This window comes from Rutilus rutilus, assembly GCF_951802725.1.
Source record: "Rutilus rutilus genome assembly, chromosome: 22".
NCBI classification, from domain to species: Eukaryota; Metazoa; Chordata; class Actinopteri; order Cypriniformes; family Leuciscidae; genus Rutilus; species Rutilus rutilus.
The window spans coordinates 20902146-20928799 of record NC_140227.1 but is presented as its reverse complement, the minus strand read 5'-3'; the positions used below and the strand labels follow the sequence as shown (position 1 = coordinate 20928799).

Below are 26654 nucleotides of genomic sequence, written 5' to 3'. Positions count from 1 at the left end.
AATGAATATATTTATTTAATTTCTTTTACTATTTTTAATATTTATTACCATGTCTAGGTATTTATAACATTTTTTCATATACATACAGTGGGATCCAAAAGTCTGAACACTAAAATAATAATAAATGATTCACGGATGTATGTTTAAGAATAACACACACATTTTTTTACTGTTTTGTTATTACTTGTACACAGGTGAAATTACTTAATAGATGCCAATTAACCAGCCATCAATCAGAACCATTTTTTTGTTTTTGTTTTGTTTTATTTTTATGTTGGCCAATGTCTGTTCTGAACTTGCACGCAAACAGCATTGCAATCATTTCCCAAAAAGTTATTTGTGTGGAAATATTATGAACAAGCTCAGTTCGAGATGCTCGAAATATTGGAAGAAAAAAAATATATATATTGAGGGTTGTGGGGTTAAATGCATAAATATCTGAAGAGAACTGACTATCTTCAGAAAATCTTCAGTGCATCCCTAAAATTAATCAATACAGACTGAAGGAGACATGAAGAATGTTTATTATGAATGACTCTGTCCAAATAATGACAAATATACAATATGAAAAGTATACAAATATAAACAAATACTTTTTTAAGCAAACACTGATAGTTCACAAGGCTATCTGTCTTTGTTGTTGCGGAGGTCAGTGGTCAGGGGGTCATGCTGGATGGTCTGGTGGAGCATGAGGGCCAGTAGTCCTGCTCTGTTGGTCATGGCCGTCCTCACATTGCGTTCTTGTTCAAACAACTCATCCAGCTTGTACCACTGTTCAGAGGGGAAAAATATGAGTACATAAAAATGCATTAAGACTACAATGACAATAAGTTTTGAAGAACTTAACTGACCACTCTGACACGCTCAAGGTCCACCTCTGCCCGTCTGAGCTTCTCCCAGCAGTAATGCTTGTTGCACTTGCGTTTTGAAACCCTGCAGTAGTCTCCAGTCGGCTCAAACACGTTACGCACTAGTGGACACCCACACACCTCATCTGCTAGGACCTGAGAAGAGAAAAGCAGAATGGAGATGTACTGAACACAAATCAAGTTCTGAAGAGATTTTATAAGATGTAGTTTAGTCTGAGCAGAATTATGGCAAGACCGTAACTAAACTCTCACCTTTGGATCTCTGGAATGTTCTGGACATAAAACTTGGAGTCTCTTGCAGTATGTTTTACTCTGAGGGTTGTACACATCACAGAAGAGTCTTGTTGCCCTGATAGAATAAAAAAAAGAATGATAAAAAACGTATATATAATATGCATGCGTGTATATAATAGTATATTATAGTATAAGTATTTTACTATATTATAAATATTTTATATACTATATTCAAATAACCATTATCACATGGCCATTATAACCTCCTGGGATCCAGGAATAGATTTTGTCCACTGTAGTGGACATTATATTTTAGTGAATTTCTCTGACATCATACATGTCACATGTCACAACCTGGGTGTCCTGTAAAGAGCACATTCAGGGCTTTTCAGAGATACCAAATGTTTGGAGGTTTCACCATGAAATCAACTTCTCCTTCATCTTTAAAAATGTCTGACATTAATTAATTTATCAAATGTAGGAAATATATTGTCATTTATTTTAAAAATAAATATAAAAATATATATATATATTAGGATAATATATTGTAATTATAATTTAAATCGGACTACTTTTCAAATTGTATTTCATAAACCAACATCTCAGGAAAACGTTATATAAAACTACATGTCCACTGTAGAGGACATCAGGACTTTCATGTTTATCAGGCATTTTGGGAGACACAACAAGAGAATATGGAAATAAATTATACATCAATATTCCTATGAAATATTAGATATTATTATTAAAATGTTGCCAATTATTACTCCAATTATTACACTTCTTTTTTCATTAAATGTTGCTCCAAGAACACATTAATGTGCAAATTAGATAGTGTATAGATACATTGCATTGAATGGGAATATAAATTTATGGCCATTGTACCCACATATTGCATAAAGTAAAATGGTGTTTCAATTCATTCCGTTATATCTTTCATAACATAGTTGAGGATCATCTTTATACAAATTTTGGTTAAAAAAAATCCTGAAACCCCAAAATGTATTGGTGATTGAAAAAAAAAAAAATCCCAATGTTTTTGCCTATACATATAATTTCATGTCATTTTATTTTTTAAACAACTTAGTCCTGGTGTCCACTACAGAGGACATAGCATAACGTATGAATAAAATATTATTTTTCCAAAAAAGTTTTTTTTACCATTTGTTTCTCTAAACAATGCGATGACATTTTTTTTCTGGGTCTCAGAAGGATAAAGTAATAATACATTTATTTATCTAAAATCTTTTTAAATTCCATAAAAATAACGAGCAAATAGAGGAAGTGTCGATATAACAAGCACACTAAGATAGAGTTTCTCTAAGTGAACTGAGGGTATTCAGGGACATTCAGTCGTAACTGCTGTACTGGATCATAACAATTTCAAATATATCTCTCTTACCCTTCTATTCTGGTGGGGAAAATGGAACCGAATGATGTCTGGCTTTCGTACTGTTAAATTAATAAAACCAAGCGTTAGTATTACACAAATTAATTTTCAATGTTCAGGTGATCATAAATCAGTAACCAATAAATGGACTCAGAAAACAACATATATTGACCTTGGCATAACATCTCTCCATATGCCTCAGCGCCACCTTGGGGTTGATGGGGTGACTGCAGGACACACAGAATATCTGAAGGTCTGTGTCCTCACTGTCAGTTTCATTCACCTGCAAGAAAGGATATTAGCTTTACACAGTAATAAATATGACAAGATCCCTGAAACACACAAACTCCATCTCTTACCAGTTATTCTATAAAATTCAAATGACATTAGCATGAAAAAGCATTACTGGAAACTCACATCCTCATCCTGTTGGACCACTTGCTGCTTGGCTTTGGCAATGATGCCCTCGAGCTCGTGGAAACGACGCTCCATTTCGGCAAGGCGCATCCGTGCAGCCTGCTGCTCCCTGCGGATGCGCTCCAGCTGTTTTTTGCCCTGTTCCTCAGCGACGCAGGGGCTCTGCTGCCACTGCTGGATTCGCTGCGGGAGGATCTCGTAGATCCGGCTGCACAGATCGGCAGATCAATAAATCAATACGATCTTTTTAAAACACATCACACTGATGTTGGCATAACATTGCGCGATCGTTCAGTGCTAGTTGGCTGCACTTAAAGTCACCATGAAATCTCAATTTCTTGTTTTTATGGTGTAAAGCAGTATTTATTATAAATAATTGATCTGATTTATCTTTAATCAAAATAACTTGTGACATCAACCAACTTCTGTTTCATGCCGACTTTAATGAAAAAACCTACTTGGCAGCCAGCTTCATGCCACAGTCTTCAGAGCAGTATTTTGAGTTTGGACGTGTCAGCTCAATACAGTTCGGCCCCAGGCACTGTTGCATGTCTCCCCCATGTCTGCTGTCTCCCCTCTCGCTGTGCCTCAAACGATCACGGTGCTTCTGTTTCTGCTTGTGGCGACGGGACTCTTTCTGTAAAAGATGAGCACAATTAACAAAAACTATTTCTTAAATGCAATCAAAAAAACAATTATGTATTAAGCACTGCATTCCTCATTGCACCTTTTTGTCGAATTTTTTGTCTCTCCTCTTGACGTGCTTGACTTTTATAGCTTTCTTCCGTGGGACAGGACTGTAAAGTGGGCCGTCTTCATCATCATCACTGCCCCATGACTAAAAAAAAAACAGGTCACAGAAGAGATTTATTTTTTATTCTTTAGTGTGCTGAGACCTAAAGCATCATCCATAACAAGCAAATCTCAAACATACTCATGTTATAAAAACATCTTCTAACTTGACAAGAGTTCAAATGAATGTATGTATATACTAAGTGGTTGTGGTTGAGCAACAGCAATTAGCCGTTACCGCATTTCTGTCCTTGTAGCGCTCATATGGCTCCATATCGTTCTCGTCGTAATCATCTAAGTATCGTCTATCTCTGTGCATTATATTGTCCTTCCTCTCACGCAGAGAAAACTCCTCGTCCCGAACACGTAGCATTTTCTGCAAAAACAATGAGAGAGAGTTAACATCAAAACAAAAACTACCTAATAAACCATCTTATAAAGACACTCACCCGAGCACGGACGACACACTGCCTTAGACGACATTTCTGACGAATCTTGTTCGGGCCCCCAAATTTCTTCATGTCTTTACAGAAGTCACACTGACCACAGTCCTCATTCCTAGTGCAGGGTTCGCACTCACCACACATACGGGCTGATCGCTTCACCTGGAACGCAGTTAGAGGACCACACTATTATATTGTTCTATATTATCACTAATAAATGTAATAAATATAAATTCCTATAGTATCCATTCAGGTTTAATGACTTTTAAAAGTTATTAGGTAAGTTCAGTCTTGTTTTAAAATTAATTAAGTTCAAATTAAGACAAATTGAGATGAAATATAAATTAAGATGAGATATATATATATATATATATATATATATATAGATACACACCATTAGTGAAAAATGTCATTCACTTGTTATATCCAAAAATGGGCATTATCACATGGTTATTATTAAATAAAATACATTTCTAAACATTCCTTTTGCCGTTAATTGTAATAATCCAGTGAGATTTTGTATGCACAAGGATTTCCATATGGAGATCTGATTTTACCATTATCGAGTCTGAGATTACATGAAGAAACAGAAAAAAACTAAGACAGACTAAATCCAAAAGAACTGTGGCAACGTCTCCAAGATGCTTGGAAAGTCTCCGTTTTTTTCTGTTTCTTCATCCCAGACGGACTCGATAAAGGTGAGATCAGATCTCCGTGTGGATCATACCGGCTGTTGTCAGACTCCTTTGTGCATACAAAAATCTCACTGGATTATTACAATTAATGGCAAAAGGAATGTTTGGAAATGTAAACTGATATTTCCTATTGACAAACTACACCAACAGATAAATGGCTGGCTTTAAAACCATTTTTTTGTTGGTGAAAATACTAACGTGCCTAAGACCTTTGCAAAGTACTGTTATGTACCATAAAAAATTGTCAAACTGCCCAACAATAATGCAATAGAGAAAGTGCCGAGTGTATAACAAGCAAACTTAGATATAAGAACATACTGAAGAAACACTAACTTTCGACCCACGGCGCTTATCGATCTTGTACTCTGGAGTGCTGGATCGTTTTTCAACCCTCTCTGGCTCAATGTCTTTATCACGGTTCTTTTTCCGGTAGCGTATTGAAAGAGATGGATCCCTTTCTAAGAGATAAAGAATTAGAACTGATTAACTGATATTGTAACAAAATATATTTTAATATGACAAAGTGCATGTTTAAATATTTTAAGGTGAACAACGGCGGAAAAAAGGTCATCAATCACTGACCCCGACACTGGTGGCAGTACCACTCCCTGATAGCTTTGGCCATCTTCTCCGTCACATTTATGCAGTGACCATGAAACCACTCATTGCACTTGTCACAACCACTGTGGGGAAAAGATGTGATCCAAATTAAGCTCTCAGTTTGAACGCATACATATTCATATTCTTTTTGAAAGATTTTTTGGAGAGATTTGTCTCACATCATGAAGCAGTTAATGTCTGGTTTTCGACAAATGCAGTAGAGAGGAGCATTCTCTCCATCTACTACAGTGTTTTTCATAGCAGGAGCCTGGTCCATATCAGACATCTCACTGTCCTATGAAGACAATAGAAAGAAAACATTGAAAAGAATACAATACAATCAATACAATAAAACTGCAAGACACACTCAATAGAAATATCATCATCAAGACATTATCGTGCTTCAAAGACTATGTTTGTATGGCATTTAATTAGAAATAATAAACAATAAAAAAAACATTAAATTAGTTATCCATTTAAAACAAATACATGTTTTGGCCAAAGTTCAACATCAGTGTGTCACAATACATATTAGCATGATAGCACACTTGATAACGAGAAAATAGATTAACTATCCAGTGCTGAAAATCTAGTGCTGGTTTACTATATAACTATATAAATAAATAATTCGTTCTTTCATTTGCAACGATCGCTTTTAGAGAACTAATTTTGTATTGTGTTGACTGCTCAAGCCGGAGCTAATATGCTATCAAATCATAATAGCAGACTTACCATGGCTGCTTCCCCGCCTTCTAGAAGATCCGATCAAACAGAGCGAATAAGGATAAATTGAGATAATGCATGAACACGTAAATGTCCGGAATAATCCGAGTTTGATAACAGTCAAATTTCCCAAACAAAACGAGGAACTGGAGCAATGTTACAAACCTAATTGTTACCGTGGGCAGTGGACATCAGCTTTGTTTCGGTTCTGTTTCGGCAGAAGGTTGATTGTCATAATAAAAGTCCTCACGGAGGGAAAAGCTATGTTCATTTTCTAGGTCGTTTACAGACAAAGTACATGACGATCATTGAAAGCTTAATAATCAACATGTTTTCTGTTAAAAAAAAAGTAATATTTTAAAAACATCAACAATACTAACAATTATACTTATACTAATACTACTATTAGTTATTTAATAGAATTATTTAATACTATTATTATTATTATTATTATTATTTATAATAATTGTTGTTGTTATTGCATTTTTTTATTGGTTGGGGGTGTGGTCCTATCAACACTATAAGCATGCTAACGAATGGATAATGATTAGGCAACGGCCCCTGCAGAGCAAGTATCAATCTGGTATCTGAGGGGCGATGAGAATGAGATGAATGTCGTGTTGAAGGTTAGTGAATTTTCATAAACTTTAATGATCATAGATAATAATACGTAAGATTGTATATATGGTATAACTTGGCAATAGTAGAAAACAAGTTGAAAAAGACGGGAGGCAACATTATGTTGTTGTTGATTTACATGAATTGTTTTAGGTTTACAAAGTAACTATTATAAATATTACATCACTGTTCGCCTGATAATATCAGTATCTGGATACATTTGGTGACAATGCCGCAAGTTGATATCCTACTGTTTACATGATGAGGAGGCAGCAGTGTGTTTTTACGATAAATATTTGGTCCTACAATATCTTTGGTGAAATTTAGGTTGAATAATTTGTAATGTTGAATTCTTTTTAATAAGAATATTATATGTATAGACTATTTTTGTTTTAATTTCTATTGTATTTGAATCATTTTAGGTAGGCTATCTGTATATTAATATTTTGTTTGTTTCTTTGGGTTTTGAAATCTGCTTGGAAAGAAATTTTCCTGGCATCTCTTCGACTCAAGGTAAGCAAACATTGGACTAATAGGTTGCTGAAATTTATTGCCCTCTTTACATCTAGGATGCCTCTTATCCCTGTCACACAATATGTTTGCCAAATGGATTGAGATTAATAATAGATTAATGACTCTGCCACTTTTTGCTCCATCAGTACTTTTTTACGCTAAGCTTTGTATTTTTTTGCGCATATCAATATACTTTGCGCATATCAAATGTATAAATCAAAAATGATTACATCCATCAGTAAAAAGTAGTCATATTACTCACAAAACAAGAAAACTGAAATGGTGTTCACATTATTAACTGTTAGTTCCATAATATATCAATATGTCAAGTGATCAATTAGCTTCCTCCATAGTATTTTACCATTAGTATTTCATTTATGCCACAGACTATAGCACATCTATTCTCTGTGCTTCCTGTGTTTGAATATTTTATGACATAGTTAGGAGTTCAAATGCTCTGGCATTTTCACTCTTCATATTTACACTTATTTATGTGGTAGCGAATACTATTGAATCAAAGATGAATTGTGACCATGACGAGGAACATGGCCGGTCACCAACTGGATCAAAATCCAGCTTTCGTGAAGATGACCCTCAAGTTCATTCAGTTCCAAGTGTATCAACTTTTCAAAACTCTGGTAAGACTTTTCCGTTCTCTTTTAATACATCAGTATAGAGGAAAAGAGCAACTAATAATGTGCTTTATTTATTTTGTAGAGTCATCTGACAAAAAAGACTTGGAATCTACCAGTGCATGTCTAAAGGATAATGAACTCTCACCAACAGATGAACTCTCTGGGAAGGAAAACTCATGTCTTATTTCTCCTCATAGTAAAACAAAACCACTAGCATTTGGTAAATATCCTTCACACTACCTATCATTCTTTAAGGCAGTGGTTCCCAATTCCAGTCCTCGTGACCCACTGCTCTGCACATTTTGTAGGTCTCTCTTATCTGACACACTCAGTTCAGTTCATGGAGTCTCTCCTAATGAGCTGATGATCTGGTTCAGGTGTGTTAAATAAGGGAGACATACAAAATGTGCAGAGCAGTGGGTCACGAGGACTGGAATTGGGAACCACTGCTTTAAGGCAACATCCAAATAACTTTATTATTGTCTCCTCATCAGACGTGCATATCAAAGAAGTCCCAGCAGATGCGAAAAAGCCACTTCAAGACGCACCTGGCAGAGACATCAGTGATGCTTTTCCTGTCTGCGTTCAGCTACCCGCAAACCAACTCAAAAACTCACGTATCACCGCTTATAAAGCAACACACCGTCATCGCAAAATCAGCCACTCCTCCACCTCCACATCGAAAAGTCATCTGAACCTGAAAGCCCCTGCTGAAGGTAAGCAACACCTCAAATTGCATTTGACTCAATGAAATGAGGGATTCAATTTTTATGACATCTAATGCATTATAGATGCAGCTGAAATCCTCGCTAGCAGGACTGATAACAGCTTTCCTTCTTCCTGTCCTCTTTTATCATAAGTATTTAGCTAAATTTATGAGGGAATGCATGCACAACCCAAACTTTCTTAGTGTGGTGCTTAAACTTATACAAACAGGATAGCAGTTTTATGATGGACCACGGTGTCAGCAAATCTGCTTTATTTGTGGTTACCACATCAATATTTTGTCTGTGTTACAGCCATTAAAGGAATATTCCGGGTTCAATACAAGTTAAGCTCAATCGACAGCACTCGTGGCGTAATGTTGTTGATTATTACAAAAATTAATTTAGACTCTTCCCTCCTTTTCTTAAAAAAAAAAGCAAAAATCTGGTTTACAGTGAGGCACTCAGGAAGTGAATGGGGCCATAAGACTTAAACAATGTGTGTAAACATTAAAGGACTGTAAAAATTATGATTTAAAGTGGTGGTTGATTATGATTTGATTTTTCTAAGTTTAGTTAGTGTGTAATGTTGCTGTTTGAGCATAAACAACATCTGCAAAGTTATGACGCTCAAAGTTCAAAGCAAAGGGAGATATTTTCTTTTAAATAAATTGTTTTTTAAGGACTACAACAAATGGCTGGTAGGGACTACACGACATTTCTCCCGGGTTAGTGACATCACTAACCCTCAAATTTACATAAACCCCGCCCCCGGAACACGATTTATAGATAATCATGACAGAATATGCTAATTAATGAATAGAAGATAATGACACATAAGCTACATAAATTCATCAACTAACCATTCACAAATGTTGTCTACACGTTGTCACTTCTTCTTGAGTCCGACTCTGAAATTTTCAGTGCATGTCTCAGTCTCTGTGAGGTAAAAGTACACAAGCTCTTGAAGCTCCGCCCCCTGCGCTGGGAGCAGCAGCTCATTTGCATTTAAAGGGACAGACACAAAAACAATGCGTTTTTGCTCACCCTCAAAAAGTGTCTATTTTAACATGATATATAAAAATATCTGTGGGGTATTTTGAGCTAAAACTTCACATACACACTCTTGGGACATCAAAGACTTATTTTACATCTTGTGAAAAGGGCATTATACCACCCCTTTAAACAACTTAACAGCTCAAATAATAGTTTTAAAGTCGTCATGAAACAGAAGTTGCGAAAGTCTTTTCTTCCCTGTTGTGACGTATATATGAGTGAAACGGCTTCTCGGACATTGAGAAATGGATGGGTCTTGATTTTGTCCATCGGGAATTAAATGGATGGTTTTGGTTTGCTTTTGTTGTGATCTCATGTGAGTGACGGGTTGTTCCGCCCTCACACCTGAAGAGAAGAGAAGAGAAGAGAAGAGAAGAGAAGAGAAGAAGAGAAGAGAAGAGAAGAGAAGAGAAGAGAAGAGAAGAGAAGAGAAGAGAAGAGAAGAGAAGAGAAGAGAAGAGAAGAGAAGAGAAGAGAAGAGAAGAGAAGAGAAGTCGCTGCAAGAGGGAGGGGAAGTTATTTTCATTGAAGATTACGATGGCACATAAAAAAAAAAAAAAAAAAAAGATGGCCATGGACAAATGAATTATAATGAATACGGCAATATTCCATAAAAAAACAAGCAAGAATGGTCTATTTTGATTTCATAGTGACTTTATCAGACTAATGTAAGTGCTTTTATAAAATTATACGCTTATTCTTATAAGGCCTCATTCACTTCCATTGCAAATGGCTCACCGTAACCTCTTAAAAAAAAAAAAAAATTTGTGTTGAATGCAGACCATGCATTTAATCTCACACGTAATGCATTTTCTTCTCTTCTTTTCTTGCACTTCTAGACCTGTGTGCATCCTTTCTGTTAGCGTGTTTGTTCTGCAAGTTTTGGGATTGCTTGCTGGCCGTTGGTGATGGTTGTCAATTCTGCGTGGCCTCAGTCTGTACATCCTTCTGCTCTCAAGCATGTTGTTGCGACCCTTCCTCTCTGGAGGACTTCATAGATTTTTGCCAATGCTGCAGCTGTGCCGAGTTCGTGCAGGCGTGCGGCTGCAGTTGGGGAGAAAGCGCCTTCGACTGCTCCGCGTGCGACCTCTGTCTACAGACGGCTGAGTGTCTGGAGCTCGGCATGGAACTCTCTCAGCTTCTGTTTCACTAGCCGCACAGTCTCACTGTCATTTATATACTGGTCATGACTATCAGATCAGGCCGGAATGGAATGTAGCGAATGTTATGTGCTGATTTCACAAGCATGTAAATCTGCTGGTTGATTGTGGCTATGATACTGCACGGCTGCATTTGATACTGCATTTTCACACTGCATCAGAGGAAAAATGCATATGCTGTTTACATATCACCTGAACTACAATATATCAAAATATTAAAGTTTTTGTCCAGCTCATTGAGTAAACATGCAAATTGGTCAAATAAATTGTCAAAGGTACACTGCAAACAATTATTTATATGTAGCCTATATATGTGGCAAGACAATGTTAGAATGCATTATATCTTATATATAAAAAATAAAACCAGTTCTTCTCTCTTTTTTTATGTTTTAAAGCTCTTTTGTGTGAAAAGAATGCAAGTTAGCAAAAAGAGCTACTAGATTTGTTTGCCTAAAACTGACAACTTGCACATCAAATCTGGCATATTAAATTAATGTTGAGATGAAACTGGAGGTAAATGTGCAAATGATTAATGTGCAGATTTGATTGAATAAACAATGACAAATGAGTTATATTGTTGTATGGGAATCTTTTTTTAAAAATAAGAGAAACATTTGAAAAAAGTCAAGCATAAGTTTTTTCATTAGATCAGTTTATTATTAACAGCCAATTAAATGCACCAACACATTCAAATTAAAATAAATGTTTTTTCTCAATTATAAATTATGCGCTTGAAAAAAATCTGTTTATAATATAAAAAAAGAACAACACCTTCCTTTAATTGAGTACAGATGTAATGAGAATAAAGACGGCAATAAACAGGGAAGCTGAAATATAACTGGCAATTCGGTTTTAATGCGTAGAAATACGTCTTTAGACACACACCGATGCTTATTTCTAAGAACTGTACTGTCAGCACATGTGACAATAAAACATTTTTATTGCTTTGTGACTTCACATAAATCATTTCAAACATTCAAGTTTTGAAATATATTTTACAAGTCTATGCTTTTAGCTTTAAATCATATAGTTTTATATATCATACATTCAATTGAATTGCTGCAGAACTCACAGAGAACAACTTCTAAAAATGTAGACTCATTTGTATTAATTTCTCTATATTTACAAACCAAACAAATGACTTTTGTTCCTTGAAGCTAAAGGCACAGTCTGATCAGAGATGAAACTTAATTTGGCTTTGACCGGCAATACGCTCAATGTCACGTTTCTGAGCAGATCTACAGAACATTTACATTCGCAGGTAGGTGTATGTTTAGCTGCATCTAACAAAATGCTGATTTAGATCTATTGCTTAAAAAAGCACTTTAGGCAGAGGTAGCTTGTGAAGTTTTACACCTGAAAAGCTATTTGTGCATGATGTTTATGTGGCTTGTTTCCTTATATACACATTCCAAAAATCTGTAACACTTTGCGCATAATTCATTAACATAAGTTAATGCGTCAGGTATCAAGAAGTAACTATGAACAATTTTTACAACATCAATTAATTGAGGTTAAATGTTAATTTATAAATACACTACTGTACATTGAAAAAATCAAGTTTGTTCATAATACATTCATTTTTTCAGCATAAAATCTTTAAATATATTATTTTAAAATGTATTAGAATTGGTAGAAATTAACTTCTAGTATAACTAGAATTTGTTTGATATTGTTTTTTATGATACCTGACGTATTAATTGCAAATAATTTTTTTGAAAACATATATATTTATTTTTAGGAAGTAACACTTTACAATAAGGTTCCATTAGTTATAGGCTAATGCATTAACTACAATAAGCAATATATTTATTACAGCATTTATTCATCTTTAAACGTTAGTTGAAAGAAATATAACTGGTCATTTTTAGTTTGTCGGCTCAGATCCATCAAATAATATTAACAGATACCACTTTTGACTTTAATAACATAGGTAAATGTTGAAATTAACATGAACTAAGATTAATAAATGCTTTATTAATTGCAAGTTCATGTTAACTAATGAACTAACCTTATTGTAAAGTGTTACCAAATGCATTTTACCTTTTTCTAAAGTGTCACCCAAAAAAAAACATGTATGAACACCAGCACCGTCACAAATTTGTTTAGCAATGTAACATTGAAAAAGGTCAAATTAACTAAGCTTAAAAGGAAGTGTTGTAAACAAACAAATAAAAAGTAGAAATTTCAAACCAGTTAGTAGTAAATATGCAAGTACTAGGCTGAAAGTAAAGCCAGCAATGTGTTAAAAATAGACTTTTCTGATATACGCAGTAAATATTGCTTGAACATTTTCATCAACAATATAAATAATGAGTTCTTGCAATTAAACACAACTCCGAAACATCCCTTTGGTATGGTAAGTGACTATAAAGTGACTACTACACTCCAAAAACATATATATGTGCACTTGCATGCTCTGAATGCAGAGTCTAATAACACATCTATCACATTAATAAATGTCACATGATTTACCCTTATGGCAGCTGAAAGGCTAAAGGAAGGCTTAGAAAGGCTAAAACGTCCTACATTTTAGCTACAAAAAGGCTAAACGGTTTGGGTGCGTTTCAGACTTGGTATAAACATTTGGGAGTGTTGCAATCACTGACTGCCAATGAAACGCTGTAATACTACAGTTACATTTTTAAATGAACTGCCTTGAATCAAAGAGAACAACACGACGGAGTGTTCTTTAAAGGGATAGTCCACCAAACAACAAATTTCTGCAGAACACAAAAGAAGATATTTTGAAGAAAGTTGGTAACCAAACTGCTTTGGTGACCATTGACTTCAACACAACAGACTAGAGCTGCATGATTCTGGATAAATTGAGAATCATAATTTTATTTGTTTAAAATAAAGATCATGATTGCCCCACGATTCTAAACAGACAACTAAACAAAATAACTTGCATTTCTAGAAGTTCTGATTAAAATGTTAATTCATTTGAATGAATGATTCAATGACTCGCTCATAAAGACCACTTGATCCATTACTAATCGTGCAGCTCTAACGGAGACATTTAGCAAAATATCTTCTTTATGTTCTACAGAAGAAAGAAAGTCATACAGGCTTGGACTAAATGACAGAATTTTGTAGAACTCGCTGTCCCTTTAAAACATTCCACGTCGTCCCGCATGAGGAAAAGCACAGAAACATACGCAGAGTGGTCAGTTCTGTCACAAGTCATCCTCCATGTTTACACTACTATCGTGGCTGCTGGTCTTGGAGGCACCAGGGGAAAAGAGCACATCTGAAGACCTGACAGTGGGCATCGTGCAGCTGTCATCCATCAGAATGTCACTGAGACCCACGTCAGAGTAAAGATCGGAGGCCGTAGGGTCGTCCAGATCCGCAAAGCTAAAGGTATCCAGATCGAGAGGGCCGCTTACTGCCGCAGCAGCCGGGGAGCCGGAGGAAGGTATGTTGAGGAAGGGAGAGGGGGAAGTCTGTGCCAATGCAGCATCCATGCTGAGGTGGCTCTGAGGTTGGCCTTCCCCGACGCCAGGCTGCATGGACTGGTTTGCCTGTAGTAGATGTTGCTGAAGGAAGGAAGCATCTGTGCTCAGGCCTTGTGACGCAGCTGTGCTGAGGCCATGGTGACGAGCTTGCATCTCTAATTCCTGCGTGCAACAAACAGAAGTGGGTGTTAGAGTCTATCTTAGAGTCAGGTTTTAACATAATAAAGAAGTGGAACAAGTTAAGTGTTAAATGGGAATGTTTTTTTGGTACAGACAGGAAAGCTAGCGTTTCACATACCTGTATGCGGAGCAGAAGGGCCTGGTTGGATTGTTCCATTTTCTTTTGCCTCATCTCAATCTCTTTGGCCCTCTGTTGCTCTTTCTGCAGTTTTCTTATATAATCAACAGAAGCCTTTAAAATGGTTCCCTTGTTCCAACGCATCTCCCTGCCATTTCAACCAGACAGGAGATAAATATTATGCATACAAACACACACACACACACTCCAAAGTTTTGGGTCAGTAAGATTTTTTCTTAGGAAATGTATTATGCTCACCAAGACTGCAATTATTCGATCAAGCATACAGTAAAAACAGTAATATCCTGAAATTACAATTACTGTTTTCTATTTGAATATATTATAAAATGTAACTTTTTTTTCTGTGATGGCAAAGCTTAATCTTCAGCAGCCATTACTTTATATGCTGATTTGGTGCTCAAGAAACATTTCTTAATATTATTAATGTTGAAAAGCTATGCTGCTTATTATTTGTGGACACATTTTTTCAAGATTCTTTGATGAATATAAAGTTCATATGAACAGCTTATATTGTAACATTATAACATTATGTATTTAATATAACATTATGTCTTTACTGTCACTTCGTTCAATAAAAGTATTAATTTCTTTCAGGAAAATAAAGACTGACCCAAACTTATACAATAGTTTATAACATCACTATGATGTGCCATATATGCATTGCAGTGGCTCAACTAATAACAATTTAAGAGAACTACATTTTCTTTTAGTTTTGGCATTTATAATTGTCTTCAAAACTAATTTCAAGCATAAGCCTTTAGATCAAAAGGTTTTTAAGATCATAAAAAAAATATATATATATAAAAAATGTGTGTGCTTTCTTTAAAAAAGGTGCCACAAAGCTTAAGGTTTCAAGGAAAGAAACTTACGGATCACTGGATTTAGGTATCATAGCCCCTAATTCCTTTATTCTGTCATTTATGTTGAATCTTCTCCGCCTTTCAACTACACAAGGCAATACACAGATTTGTGCTGAGTCATGTAATGACACGGTAAACAAACAATACACAACTGGAGCATGTGTCTTTTGAACTCACTGAGATTGTGATTATCTTTCTTCTGCCTCTCCTTTATGAAAGCTCTGGCATCTGTGTCTGACAATAAACAGCTATTATGACGACTACACAATACTGTAGATTCATAACACAACAATCAGTTGAAACCAATGGAACACAGAAGGCTGTTGAGTAAAACATTACCAGAAAATTCCCTTTTGATGTTGGGCAGATCTGCTGGACAGGAATTGCTGACGGTGATGTTGGGGGTTGCCATGCCGGGACTGCTGTAGACATCCAGAAGGTTACCTGGCAGCTAAGACAACAACGGAGAAGAGAAATCAAATCAAAACACTGAGCTGTACCAGGAAACATATTTTGGTAATATGGTGTTTACATCAGCCTAAAACACACATTGATTAAAATCAAAATTTGCTTTCCCATCAAGTATACTATTGTTTAAGAACATGAATTTAAACAAACTTTGCAAGGAACATTGATGTGCTTTAACTGAGGGACAATCTTGCCATTTTATTATTCTGGACGTGAATACATTATTACATCCAAATTGAATTACTGAACTATTCATATTAATCACACATTGCGGAAAAAACAACAATTTGCAGACAAATTAATCATTTTAATCAACATTAATTTAAATTATTTTATTTTATTATGCAATTTTCTTCTGATATTATAATGAAATATATATTAATAAATTATACAAAAATTATTTTCATTTTAAAACAGCAGATTCAAAACATTTCTTTAAGAATAAAGACTAAGAAATGGCTAGTAATTCAAGAATAAGATTTTACCTTTCTTTTTCTTTCATGCTCCTGCAATAAAACTAAAATCCTCATTTTACGTCAACTCACTTTTTTCTCTTCCCTCCAGAAAATAAATAAAGGAAAATCCTTCTCCAGTCGTTTCTAGAGCTCTTTCTATCTTGTGCCATGCTCTGTACAGTCCGTTCACAGTCCTTTTTGTGCCCTCCCTGTTAATTCCTGCCTGGCAGGTGTTAGTTAAGTGTCAGCAGTGAATGTTTATGTCGATTGCCGAGGTGCATCCCCATTTATCGCCTCCCTCATAAGTGCAGTGGTTAGCATTCACTCTTAAAAGGGGTGGCGACATTTGCGTTCAGGAAATGATCTCTCCGTAGCTTTCAGAATGGCTTGCGGCGGTTTACCACAAATACAGATGGGGTTCAAAGAGCCTTTTATTCAGAACATTGCCGTAATGTTATGGATGTGTTCATCAATAATGAAGATCATCGCTCAGCTTACCGTGTTCGGGAGTTGTAGGCCAGAATCTATCAGTGACATGATGTCATCATTGAAGCTGGACTCAAGGCTGATGATGTCGTCGATTACATCATCCATCTGAGGGGATGCAGTCAAGGTTTAGAATGAGTACTGTCTCATTGCATATCTAATCGCTTTAGAAAAAGTGAGTTATAAACAGGTATGTATTTAAGGAACCAATGAACTATTCTTAACAAGAGTGTGTTTTGTGGGCGATCTAAAGCAGAAGTGCTGTACGGAGTGAAAGAGGGGTGCAGATATAATTAAGCTGCTGGTGTGGTATTTTGCAGTTAAATGCGACACAAAACTAGTGAGAGGGCAAGTTGAACAGAGAAAGGTAAACATGTTCACGTGTCAAAAGAGTGGCACACAGTAAAAACATAATTGGGATACATGTTAATAACAACATGTACTTGCAATAGAACTAGGGTTAGGATTAGGGCTAGTTGTAATTACGCATAATTTACGACAACTATTATGAATAGATTTAGTTTTAGTTAACAATTACAAACAATACGATGGTTGAGTGTGATGGGGAGAGATGAGGCTCAGTCTGTCCAAAACAAGGAAATCCTCATGCGAGTAACTTCCAGCAAACTCGCTGCACTTCTGCTAACACCAGCCTGGTAACTCAACTAACTTTATTTCCACCCCTTGACGATCTGACACGCATGTATAAGCCTTGTTAATCTCACAGTAATTATGTGAGATTGAATGGAGGTTGAAGAAATTAAATCCAGGCAACGTGCCAATTTGACGTTGGATGACATGTCAACTAGCTAGCTAGTTAGCCTAGCGCTAACAGCTGGATGGTGCCAAAAACCACCACTGCATGTGTTCAGCGATTACAATATAAAGCTTACAAAATGTTCATCATAAATTGGCGTTAAGACCCAGAATCTGCCCTACCTACATTTACGGTCAGGAGCCTCTACTGTTCAGATATAAATAAATATATCAGTGTATATTTAGATGTGCTTTACCTCTTCTTTGTTGGAGCCCAGGTTAAGATGTGCCATTGGGCTATTGGGAGCACTGCTTGCAGAAGGGCCCATCTCCGGGGCAGAGTTTGACTGCGGGATGGGGGATACACCAAGAGTTTGTGTGGCAACTTTATTGCCTAGCGTGGTGGACAAGTACTGCTTCACTTGCTGCCTCTGAGCCTGCTGGATGTGGTATTTAGTTGGGTTCTCAAGATGAGTTTGCACCTACAGCAAAGTCAAAACACTGGGTCAATGGTCATGTAAAGACATCAGTGACATTTCATTCTCTACAATACGTTTCACTCCGTGTATTAGTCATGAGGAGAGAAATTTTGCCACTTTATATAAAAAAAGGGAACTCGCATTTACTTATGGTGACTCTACATTTTATGCATGTGACATCAAAACAAAATTTTAGTGGACTGCAGAATGCCTTATTTTTGAAAATGATCATAGTATTTAAAAGTAATTAAATTTAGATTGAGTATTTAAGTAACTTTTACACTCTTAAATTTAAGCATTTATTCCACATTTTTTATAGCAAAGAGTTTCTTGTGCAATGTTTATTTTCATTTTCTAACAAATGTTGTTTTTTTTTTTGGTCAAGCTTCAAACTTTCAGCTAATTGTGTCACGGTTACTAGACAGCAGTTAGGATGCTACTCGAGTGCACAGTAGAAGAACGTTTTTTCGACCGAGAGAGACTTCTTTAAGGCTCATAAGAAGGTCCGACCCACCTTCAGAACCTCCACCGGTACTTGAGCTGGAGGAGGGCGGGCAGCCATGGGTGGCACCGTGACGGAGATGGCGGGAGTGGAATCTGTAGGGCGGAGCTGAGCGACAGACGCCTGCTGCTGCGCCTCCCTCCTTTCCTGTTCCTGCGCCTGCTCCCGCATCAGCTGTTGCCGTAGCAACACTCGGGATGACATGGCTACGCTGGTTCCACGGGTCAAGTATGAGAAGATTTAACAAGCTGCAATGGTGAAAGCATCAAGATAAAGTTGGTAATAATGCTACAGGATCAGCAGTATAAAAGGAAATAACATGGATGATCACTTCTCTTTTTGGACAATGAAGACTTGAGGAACAGGGAAATTATACTTATCTGAGTCATCACTCACATAGTTGCATTCAAAGAGAAATATAATACTCTACCAAAGCACAATCAGCAAATACATTAAACTCTCAGACTTTTTAAGCAGGAAGAATATTATAGTTCATTTATATTATAAATATTCATAATATTATAAATACAGTATTGTTAAAGGCTATAACATTAACCATTTAACTGATATAAAACATACGCAACAATATGAAATGACAGAGACAAGTGAAATATTGTTTTAATTTACAAGAAAACACGTCTGACCAAAAACTACAGCTTAACATTTAAGATGAATCCGTAATATCTCATAGGATTTAAATCTGCAGCCCCTATCATGGGGAAGTACAGAATTTACCAGATGACAGCTAACCAAAATACAAGTTTTTAGGGGGGATTTGCCTTTAAGACTGTCCCTCTAAATATCAACAAAATATCAGGCACAAACACTAATCTGAACGTATTCCTTTAGCTATAAATGTAAACAAAACAAAAACACTTTTAAATTATGATAGTGCAGTTAGCTCTGCTGTGAGTTATGTAATAGTTTGCTATAGGTCGGGATTAGCCGAAGTTGAGCAAGTTCGTTAACATTAACCAAATTAACTTGTGTATTAGTGATTTACAACAGTAAGCTTACTGTAACTGCATATGACAATTCCTAAAGCGCAATTAACAAACCCGGAATGGTTGTTTTTAGCACCATCCAGCTGTTAACGCTAGGCTAACTAGCTAGCTAGTTGACATGTCATCCAACGTCAAACTGGCACGTTGCCTGGATTTATTTTCTTCAATTTCCATTCACTCATAATTACTGTGAGATTAACAAGGCTTATACATACGTGTCAGATCGTCAAGGGGTGGAAATAAAGTTAGTTGAGTTACCAGGCTGGTGTTAGCAGAAGTACAGCGAGTTTGCTGAAAGTATCGCCATTACTCGCATGAGGATTTCCTTGTTTTGAACAGACTGAGCCTCATCTCTCCCCATCCATCACACTCAACCATCTTATTGTTTACTAAAACCTAAATCTATTAATAATAGTTGAAGTTAATTAAAATAAAGATGAAATAAAATACAATTAAAATATGTCTTGTAAAACTTAATTTAATAGCTTAGAAAATTAGAAAAAAATTAAAAGTATTTTAAGATGATAATAAAAATGACTTAAAAAAAAAAGATCATTCAACATATTAATAAAAACTATTATAATATTATATAATTAATAAATAAAAATGTCCCCCCACAAGAACACGGCCATGTACACGTGTACATCTAAGTTTTAAAAGCTTAAAGAATTTTTATTAAAAAAAATTGTACAGCACCAGACAAAAGTTGAAACACCTATTCACTTTTACAACATTATTCTAAAATGTGGAAAATAGTAATAAAGTTATGCATGCTAAATATTTATGCATGGATGCATGTTTTTATTTTATGCATTTATGTATCATTTAATTAAAGCAAGTAGCCATGCTTTAAAGTATAGGCTGCTCTTCCTTCACAATCTGGTTTTACTATTACTTTTAAAAGTGAATAAACTGGACTTTGAGAAAGCTGTCACAGTAACTAAAAATTTTTGATTTTCTGATTTATGGGTAGAAAGGAGGTCAATAATAGTCATAGAGGTCTAGTAGAGTCATTCTTCTCAGTCAGAGAAAAGATGATTTATTTGCATATTTTAAATTGTAGATCATTTAAATATACAAGTATGTTAGTATTTCTAAGGAGAAAGTAGAATGAACTCCCAGAGCATCTTGGTTTATTGCTCATCGCATCAGCTGTCAGAGAAGGAGAAATTTAAAGCTGAGGTAAGAGAATCTGAAAGTTTGGTGCCGAGTTTATCTATGAAAGAAGAAAAAAAGAGAAGTGATGTTATAATACATAGTTTTAAAGCAGTGTGCTCAGCTTGTAATACATGTATGCACGGGGATAACTCGTGGATAAATTTATTCCAAACAAAGAGGGTCTTACCAGCTCTCTTTTGCTGCTTCTTTCTTTTTTTGTTGGCAGCCAAGAGGGCCTGACCTTGCAGGAGTGGGTCCACATCCAGAATGTCTTTTAGGTCCACTGGCTTTGGGCCTACAGCTTCAATTGCACCACTGCTTTTTGTCTTGGGAACCTTGAGCTCAACGGTCATCGGTCCAAACTTAATAGAATAGAAAGTCAAAAATGAGATCCGAGTCTTAAAACACACCATAACAAATCGCCACCAAACCAACCTGAATGATTAATATAGGTGGATGTAAAATGATCTTGAATTAGGAACTGAACCATGTAATGGATGTACCTCTGGGTCCTCATCTGCATCCATTGATTCAACCGTGTCTTGAAGTTCAGGGTCCTCTGATGGTTTGTCCATTTGCAGTTCTGTTAGATCTTCTCCTTGACCGCCTTCTGTCAATCCAGATGTAGCCATACAGAACCCCATCTGTGCATCAGATGTGCCACACTCTAAATTGTAAAAAAATAAAAATAATAATAATATTAATAATAATAATAATAATAATAATGGTAAATGTGTGTATAGGTAATGTGTGGTTATAAAACTCATATAAAATATGTTATGTCTATTTCATTAATAGTATAGCCAGAGTTACCAGCCATTGCCTCCAGATTTCCCTTCTCCAGTTCATCCCAGTCAAATGCTTTGCCCATCTCAGCTACAATCTCAGCACTGACATGCGTGGGCAACGTGTGAGTCTCAGGAGGATGTGTGAAGTAGCTGATACGACCCCTGTACAAGACAGAGAAAGACTTCTAAATGTACTGTACACTACAGACGACTGTTTTTGACCAACGAGTAACAGCTGTGCAAGTAAAAAATTTGAGGTAAATTTAGGGTGTTAACACAACAATGATGTACTTAAAACGGAAAAGTTTATGCTTTGCTTTGTTTTGATGTTATCAAAACTATCCCAGTTCACAAGGATCAGCGAAAACGACTAAAAACGCTGTGTTATGCATCCGAGGCCAGTAGTTGGCAATGTCACTTGTAAATAAACATTACACGCCTATAGACTAAACACGTCACCGTTTTCACAAATTCATGTTTCTGTTGCTTACATGGAGACGACAGTAACATCGTTTTCAAAAACGTGGACTTTGAAACCCTATTTTAAAAAGCTTGTGCTTTCAGTCCGCAAAAACGCAAAAAAAAAAGGTAGAGTGGATTTGTGCTGGATGGACAAAAATGATGAGAGAATATTAAAAACATCTTTATTTGTGTTTCAAATGTGGACAAAGTACTTTGGGTTTGAAACGAAATTATGTTCACTTGATATCACATTTTCTTATTTACATTAAGTTGAACCTTAAAGGGACTTTCTTCTGTGAAACACAAAAGAAGATATTTGGAAAAATGTCTGTGGGGGATTTTTTAACCATAAAACGAAAGCCAATTTTGGACCCCATTCACTTTCATTGTATGTGCAAATAATTTAAACATTCTTCAAAATATAATTACATTTTTCTACCACAGAAGACAGGTGAACAAGGTGAGTAAATGACAGAATTTAAATTTTTCGGTAAACAATTTTTAAAAGGTCAACACGTAACTGACGTTAAATTCACCGGGACTATAACCTCACCCTGTCCAATCCATAAGAACACTCTTGGCAGCTTTGTCGGAGTCAGGAAGCCCTCCTTTCCTCAGCTTGCCTTGACGACGGGCAAGTAAGGCCAGGAACTCATGAACTGTCTGGAAGTCTGGAATTCCATAATGATCCATAATCTACACAAGAAAGATTAAAAACCAACTGGCTCTCAATCATATGTAACACTGTGATTCCACATTCAATTAAACTGAAGTTCTTGAAATATAAGTTGCAAACCTGTATTTTATTGCAGCGCCTCAATATGGCTTCAACAGGTGGAATTGGGTCCACCAGCTGCTCAATCTTCACACAGTTACGAAGGATCATGGCAGCATCACTGGTTGAGGTTGCCATTACAATACCAGGGCAATCTAAAAGTTTGATATGTTTGTCTAGATGGACCTCCTGTAAACACCTGAAAAACACATTGATTCGAGGGAAAAGCAGCTTAGAATGACAGAAAAATTGACTTTATATTTACAACAACAACAACAAAAAATACTGACAAAACAAAACTTATTAGCATACTTGGTAACTCCAGGTGTAGCTCCAACATTACATGCACGAGCACGCTTCAAGCTGTTAATTAAACTGCTTTTCCCCACATTCGGAAAACCTGAAACATTTCGGTAACTTTTATAGACTTTTATGGACATTTACGACAGAATTATTATTTTTTTTTACATATCATATTGCAAAAAACAACTCACCAACCACTCCTACAGTTATGGCCGTTTTTATATCTTGGTTCCGGCAGTAGTTTCCTAATAGTTTCATTAAACAATCCGCCCCGACACACGCACTGCTTTCGAGCAGCTCTTGAGTAGCCTGGGTCACAGGCACACGACTGCGTTTCTGTGGAAGTGAGACAACAGAAAAAAAGTTACTGTAACACTATATAATAAATAGGTCACAGTAATAAAAAAAATTATATTTGCTGAGTCTGATAATAAAATACATCTCCATTCATAGTTTGCACATGATTTCAAACCTTTACAGGACCGCCCGCCTGGAGAGCAAAACAAGACTTTCCTCCATGCTTGCCAGTCATTTTTACCAGGATTGTACTAAATACAGTGATATTAAAATACCAAATTCAATATACACCTTAATAATCATGCATACTATGCACAGGCAAGCAGATGAACAAAGACCTTAAACACAACATGCAGTTACTTGTTAAGCATTTTTCCATAGAAAAACATTTAAAAACACAATAAATAAAAAAAACACAACCATTTAGCACATTGTGTTCATATTCCACGCTCATCTGCTCAGCTGTATATAGAATGCATCACCAATAAGGTGTAAACTGAATTGGATCATTTAATAACACTGATTTTTTTTTCTCACATTAAGTCTCTGTTTTTAGTGATTGAAACACTGCAGCAGGTGTTGTTTATGGATCACAAGTGGTCAAAACTTGCATTTTTGTTTCTTTCTTTTGAGAGGTGATGATCTAAATATTCGTGGCTTGAAACAGATGGAAATTTTGACAGACCTGTGCTACAGTTCTATGGATGTTTTGCCCTCCTGGTTTCTGCGCCGGTCATGTGATTGAAAACTATGAATTGTAGCTCTCACCAAATTTTTGTTCTGCTGCTGAGTGGAGGATTTGAAAGCCACAGTAGGAAACTCATTGCGAAGATACTTGATCCATTTTTCCACAATATCCTTGGACACCAAATCTTGAGGTGGACAAAGTCAAGAAAAAAAGAAAAAAAAAAAGAGTTTTTTGTCTGTTGCAGAATGAAGTTTTCAATTGGACATGCAAAAATTCTCCCTTACCAATTTTATTTAGAACGAGTACAATTTTTTTGTTGGTTCCACTTTGGACAACAGCCTGTTCAACCTGTGGACAGCGGCAGCCTAAGGGATCTCTGGCATCCATAACCTCTAAAATAACATCTGCTGCCTCTATTACCTAATATGAAAAGAGACAAAAGAAGTAAATTGTCATTAAGAAATGGCCAATAGAGGCTCACCTTTAAGGGGAAGTATAATGGGTTATCACAACATGCCAGTACAGGAAATAGTACCTTTTTAAATTCTCTGCAGTATGCCTTTCTTGAGTTCTCAGTTTCAAAGTTTACATGCTTCTCCAGGTTTTGCATTTGATTTTCCTGCATTCATTGCATTAACAATAAAGAGTTATTAAGACAAAGGTGCAGATCTACAATGATTTGCAAATGCAAAAAAGATAATTTATTGATGTGTTACAGTGGTTGAACAATATAGTGACATGGTTAAATTAGGGCTGCATGATTAATCAAAATGAAGCGAATTGGCAAAGGCTGCGATTATTTTATGCGCAGTTTGTCAGTGAAGTACGGCTCTGTGATCAGTAGTAAATGCTGCTCCATGTGAAAGCCAGAGGGCGACTCACGCAGACACACCAAATATGCCCCGCCGCAGAAGTACGATAATGCACATCATTCCAGGAAATCCCTATGGGCATCATACTATCGCTGTGGCTGAATAAACAGAAGATTGAAACGCTTTGATTGATTTTGACAATAAGCCAAGTCGTATTAATCGTGCAGCCCTAGGTTAAATTATATAATGCAATTTGCAAACATAAAAAAAACAAAAAAACATTTGTATGGTAGTATATTTTAAAACTTATTGAAAACTTGAATTTATTAAATTCTATTCAAGTGAAAGGCTAAAACTTTGTCTTCAATAGTAAAATGTCATAGACACCAACCCTCTGTTCAAACTCTCTTTGTCGTAACTGGATGTCTTTCTGGAAACTGTCCAGACTTCTCCTTTTCATCATCTCTTTATCTCTTGACAACCTCTGTCTCTCCTGTTGCTCCTCCAACTAGAAAACAGTTGACACAAACTGCACATTAACATTTGTTGTGATATACATCAATATATAAATAAAGGTAAACTTATATGTTACTCAGATCTGGAAATGTGCAACATATTTAGAAAAGGTAGTACAGATCCCTTCCTCACCCTCTGTTTTCGGAGTTCAGCTTGTCTCTGACTGTGTTCTTTGAAGCTGCGCATATTGGGTACGCCAGGATCTTTCTTCCCTCCTTGAGACTGCTGTCCATCCTTGGACTTTAGAGAAGACAGTCAACATACACTGCAGTCAAAAGCTGGGACACTGAAATTATGTTTCTCATTATCTTAAATTCCTCATAAAGTTGGTCCAAAATGTGCAGGGCTGTAATCTAGGCAAAAAAAGTGTCACGTTGAAGCTCAAATATAGGATAGTTTTGATTTGTTTATCTTTCTGATAACCATACCACTCTTTCTGACAACATAATTCCCACAATTTCATTATACTAGTGATGTTTCATAGTGTTGATCATTTAAAATGTGTAAATAATAACAGTGAATGAGTAACGTAGGAGTGTCCAAACATTTGACTGGTATTATTTCTTGTTCTGGTACACGTAGACATACAGTAAGCATGTCATCTTAACTTCAACAGAACTAAAGGGAACATTGATTTGACAGTAGTTAGCATGTAGGCTAGATTACGCACCTTTTTACCGCTAAACCCCAGCCGTTTCGCTCGTTTTTGCTCTGTAACATGGTTAAAGTAATTCATTAAAATGGCCATTGTGTCAGCACTTTTTAAAATGCTCTATAAGTGAAAAAAGACTCAAATGTACATATACTCACTTGCTTTGGACATAACTCCACGTGTGAATGGTTTAAACCGCAAATGAAGACAGCGACAAACCCTCGTCTTTCAAAATAAAAGTCTAAGTGTGAACCCGCATAGATATCTTCACAATGCCGCAAACTTAGTAGTAAAACATGACTTTAGAAATTACGTCGTTAAAGCGAGACGTTTAACTTTTAATAAAGACTTTTAACTGTAATTTATTGCAATGTGCAATAAAGCCTTGAATTCCATTCATAGTCAATGAGAATGTTGAGAAGGCATTGAACAATTGTATTGTCCTGGTATGGACCATAGGTATGGACCTATAATTCGATGTCCAAAATGAAGTCCTGAAGTCTACTCAGGTAGATTTGTAATAGAATAGAATTGAATAGAATAGACATCAGTATTTTTTATGAT

The 26654-nt window shown here is 36.0% G+C and overlaps 3 protein-coding genes across 6 annotated transcripts; 1 reads left to right on the top strand and 2 right to left on the bottom strand.

Annotated features, from left to right (window-relative positions):
• Positions 1–506: 506 nt before the first annotated feature.
• Positions 507–6454, bottom strand: cxxc1b (CXXC finger protein 1b). 4 transcript variants are annotated; one of them, XM_084395457.1, is made up of 15 exons: positions 6329–6454; positions 6173–6192; positions 5620–5735; positions 5423–5523; positions 5159–5298; positions 4152–4307; positions 3941–4078; positions 3638–3748; positions 3369–3547; positions 2911–3118; positions 2666–2776; positions 2506–2555; positions 1122–1218; positions 852–1004; positions 507–771 (listed from the first exon to the last, which is right to left on the bottom strand). In XM_084395457.1, exons 2-15 carry the CDS (start codon positions 6173–6175, stop codon positions 625–627), a joined length of 1710 nt encoding a protein of 569 aa, XP_084251583.1. In that variant the 5' UTR covers positions 6176–6192; positions 6329–6454; the 3' UTR covers positions 507–624. The 4 variants fall into 4 exon arrangements, with proteins under 4 accessions (XP_084251583.1, XP_084251584.1, XP_084251581.1 ...); XM_084395458.1 differs by having other exon boundaries at positions 5174–5298; positions 6329–6411; XM_084395455.1 differs by having other exon boundaries at positions 6340–6378.
• Positions 6455–6672: 218 nt separating this feature from the next.
• LOC311282464 (uncharacterized protein) lies at positions 6673–11420 on the top strand. Its single transcript, XM_084396262.1, has 6 exons — positions 6673–6789; positions 7266–7294; positions 7795–7932; positions 8012–8149; positions 8424–8645; positions 10529–11420. Exons 3-6 carry the CDS (start codon positions 7815–7817, stop codon positions 10840–10842), a joined length of 792 nt encoding a protein of 263 aa, XP_084252388.1. The 5' UTR covers positions 6673–6789; positions 7266–7294; positions 7795–7814; the 3' UTR covers positions 10843–11420.
• Positions 11421–12669: 1249 nt separating this feature from the next.
• gnl3l (G protein nucleolar 3 like) lies at positions 12670–26343 on the bottom strand. The gene is given in 23 exon segments (XM_084395298.1): positions 12670–14472; positions 14609–14756; positions 15499–15574; positions 15667–15723; positions 15829–15940; positions 16911–17006; positions 17912–18136; positions 18648–18875; positions 18879–18883; positions 20985–21159; positions 21301–21464; positions 21611–21747; positions 22601–22743; positions 22745–23021; positions 23135–23222; positions 23317–23461; positions 24191–24294; positions 24395–24530; positions 24646–24729; positions 25314–25430; positions 25571–25678; positions 26109–26149; positions 26249–26343. Coding segments are annotated over 23 exon segments (3123 nt in total). The 5' UTR covers positions 26262–26343; the 3' UTR covers positions 12670–14028.
• Positions 26344–26654: the final 311 nt, after the last annotated feature.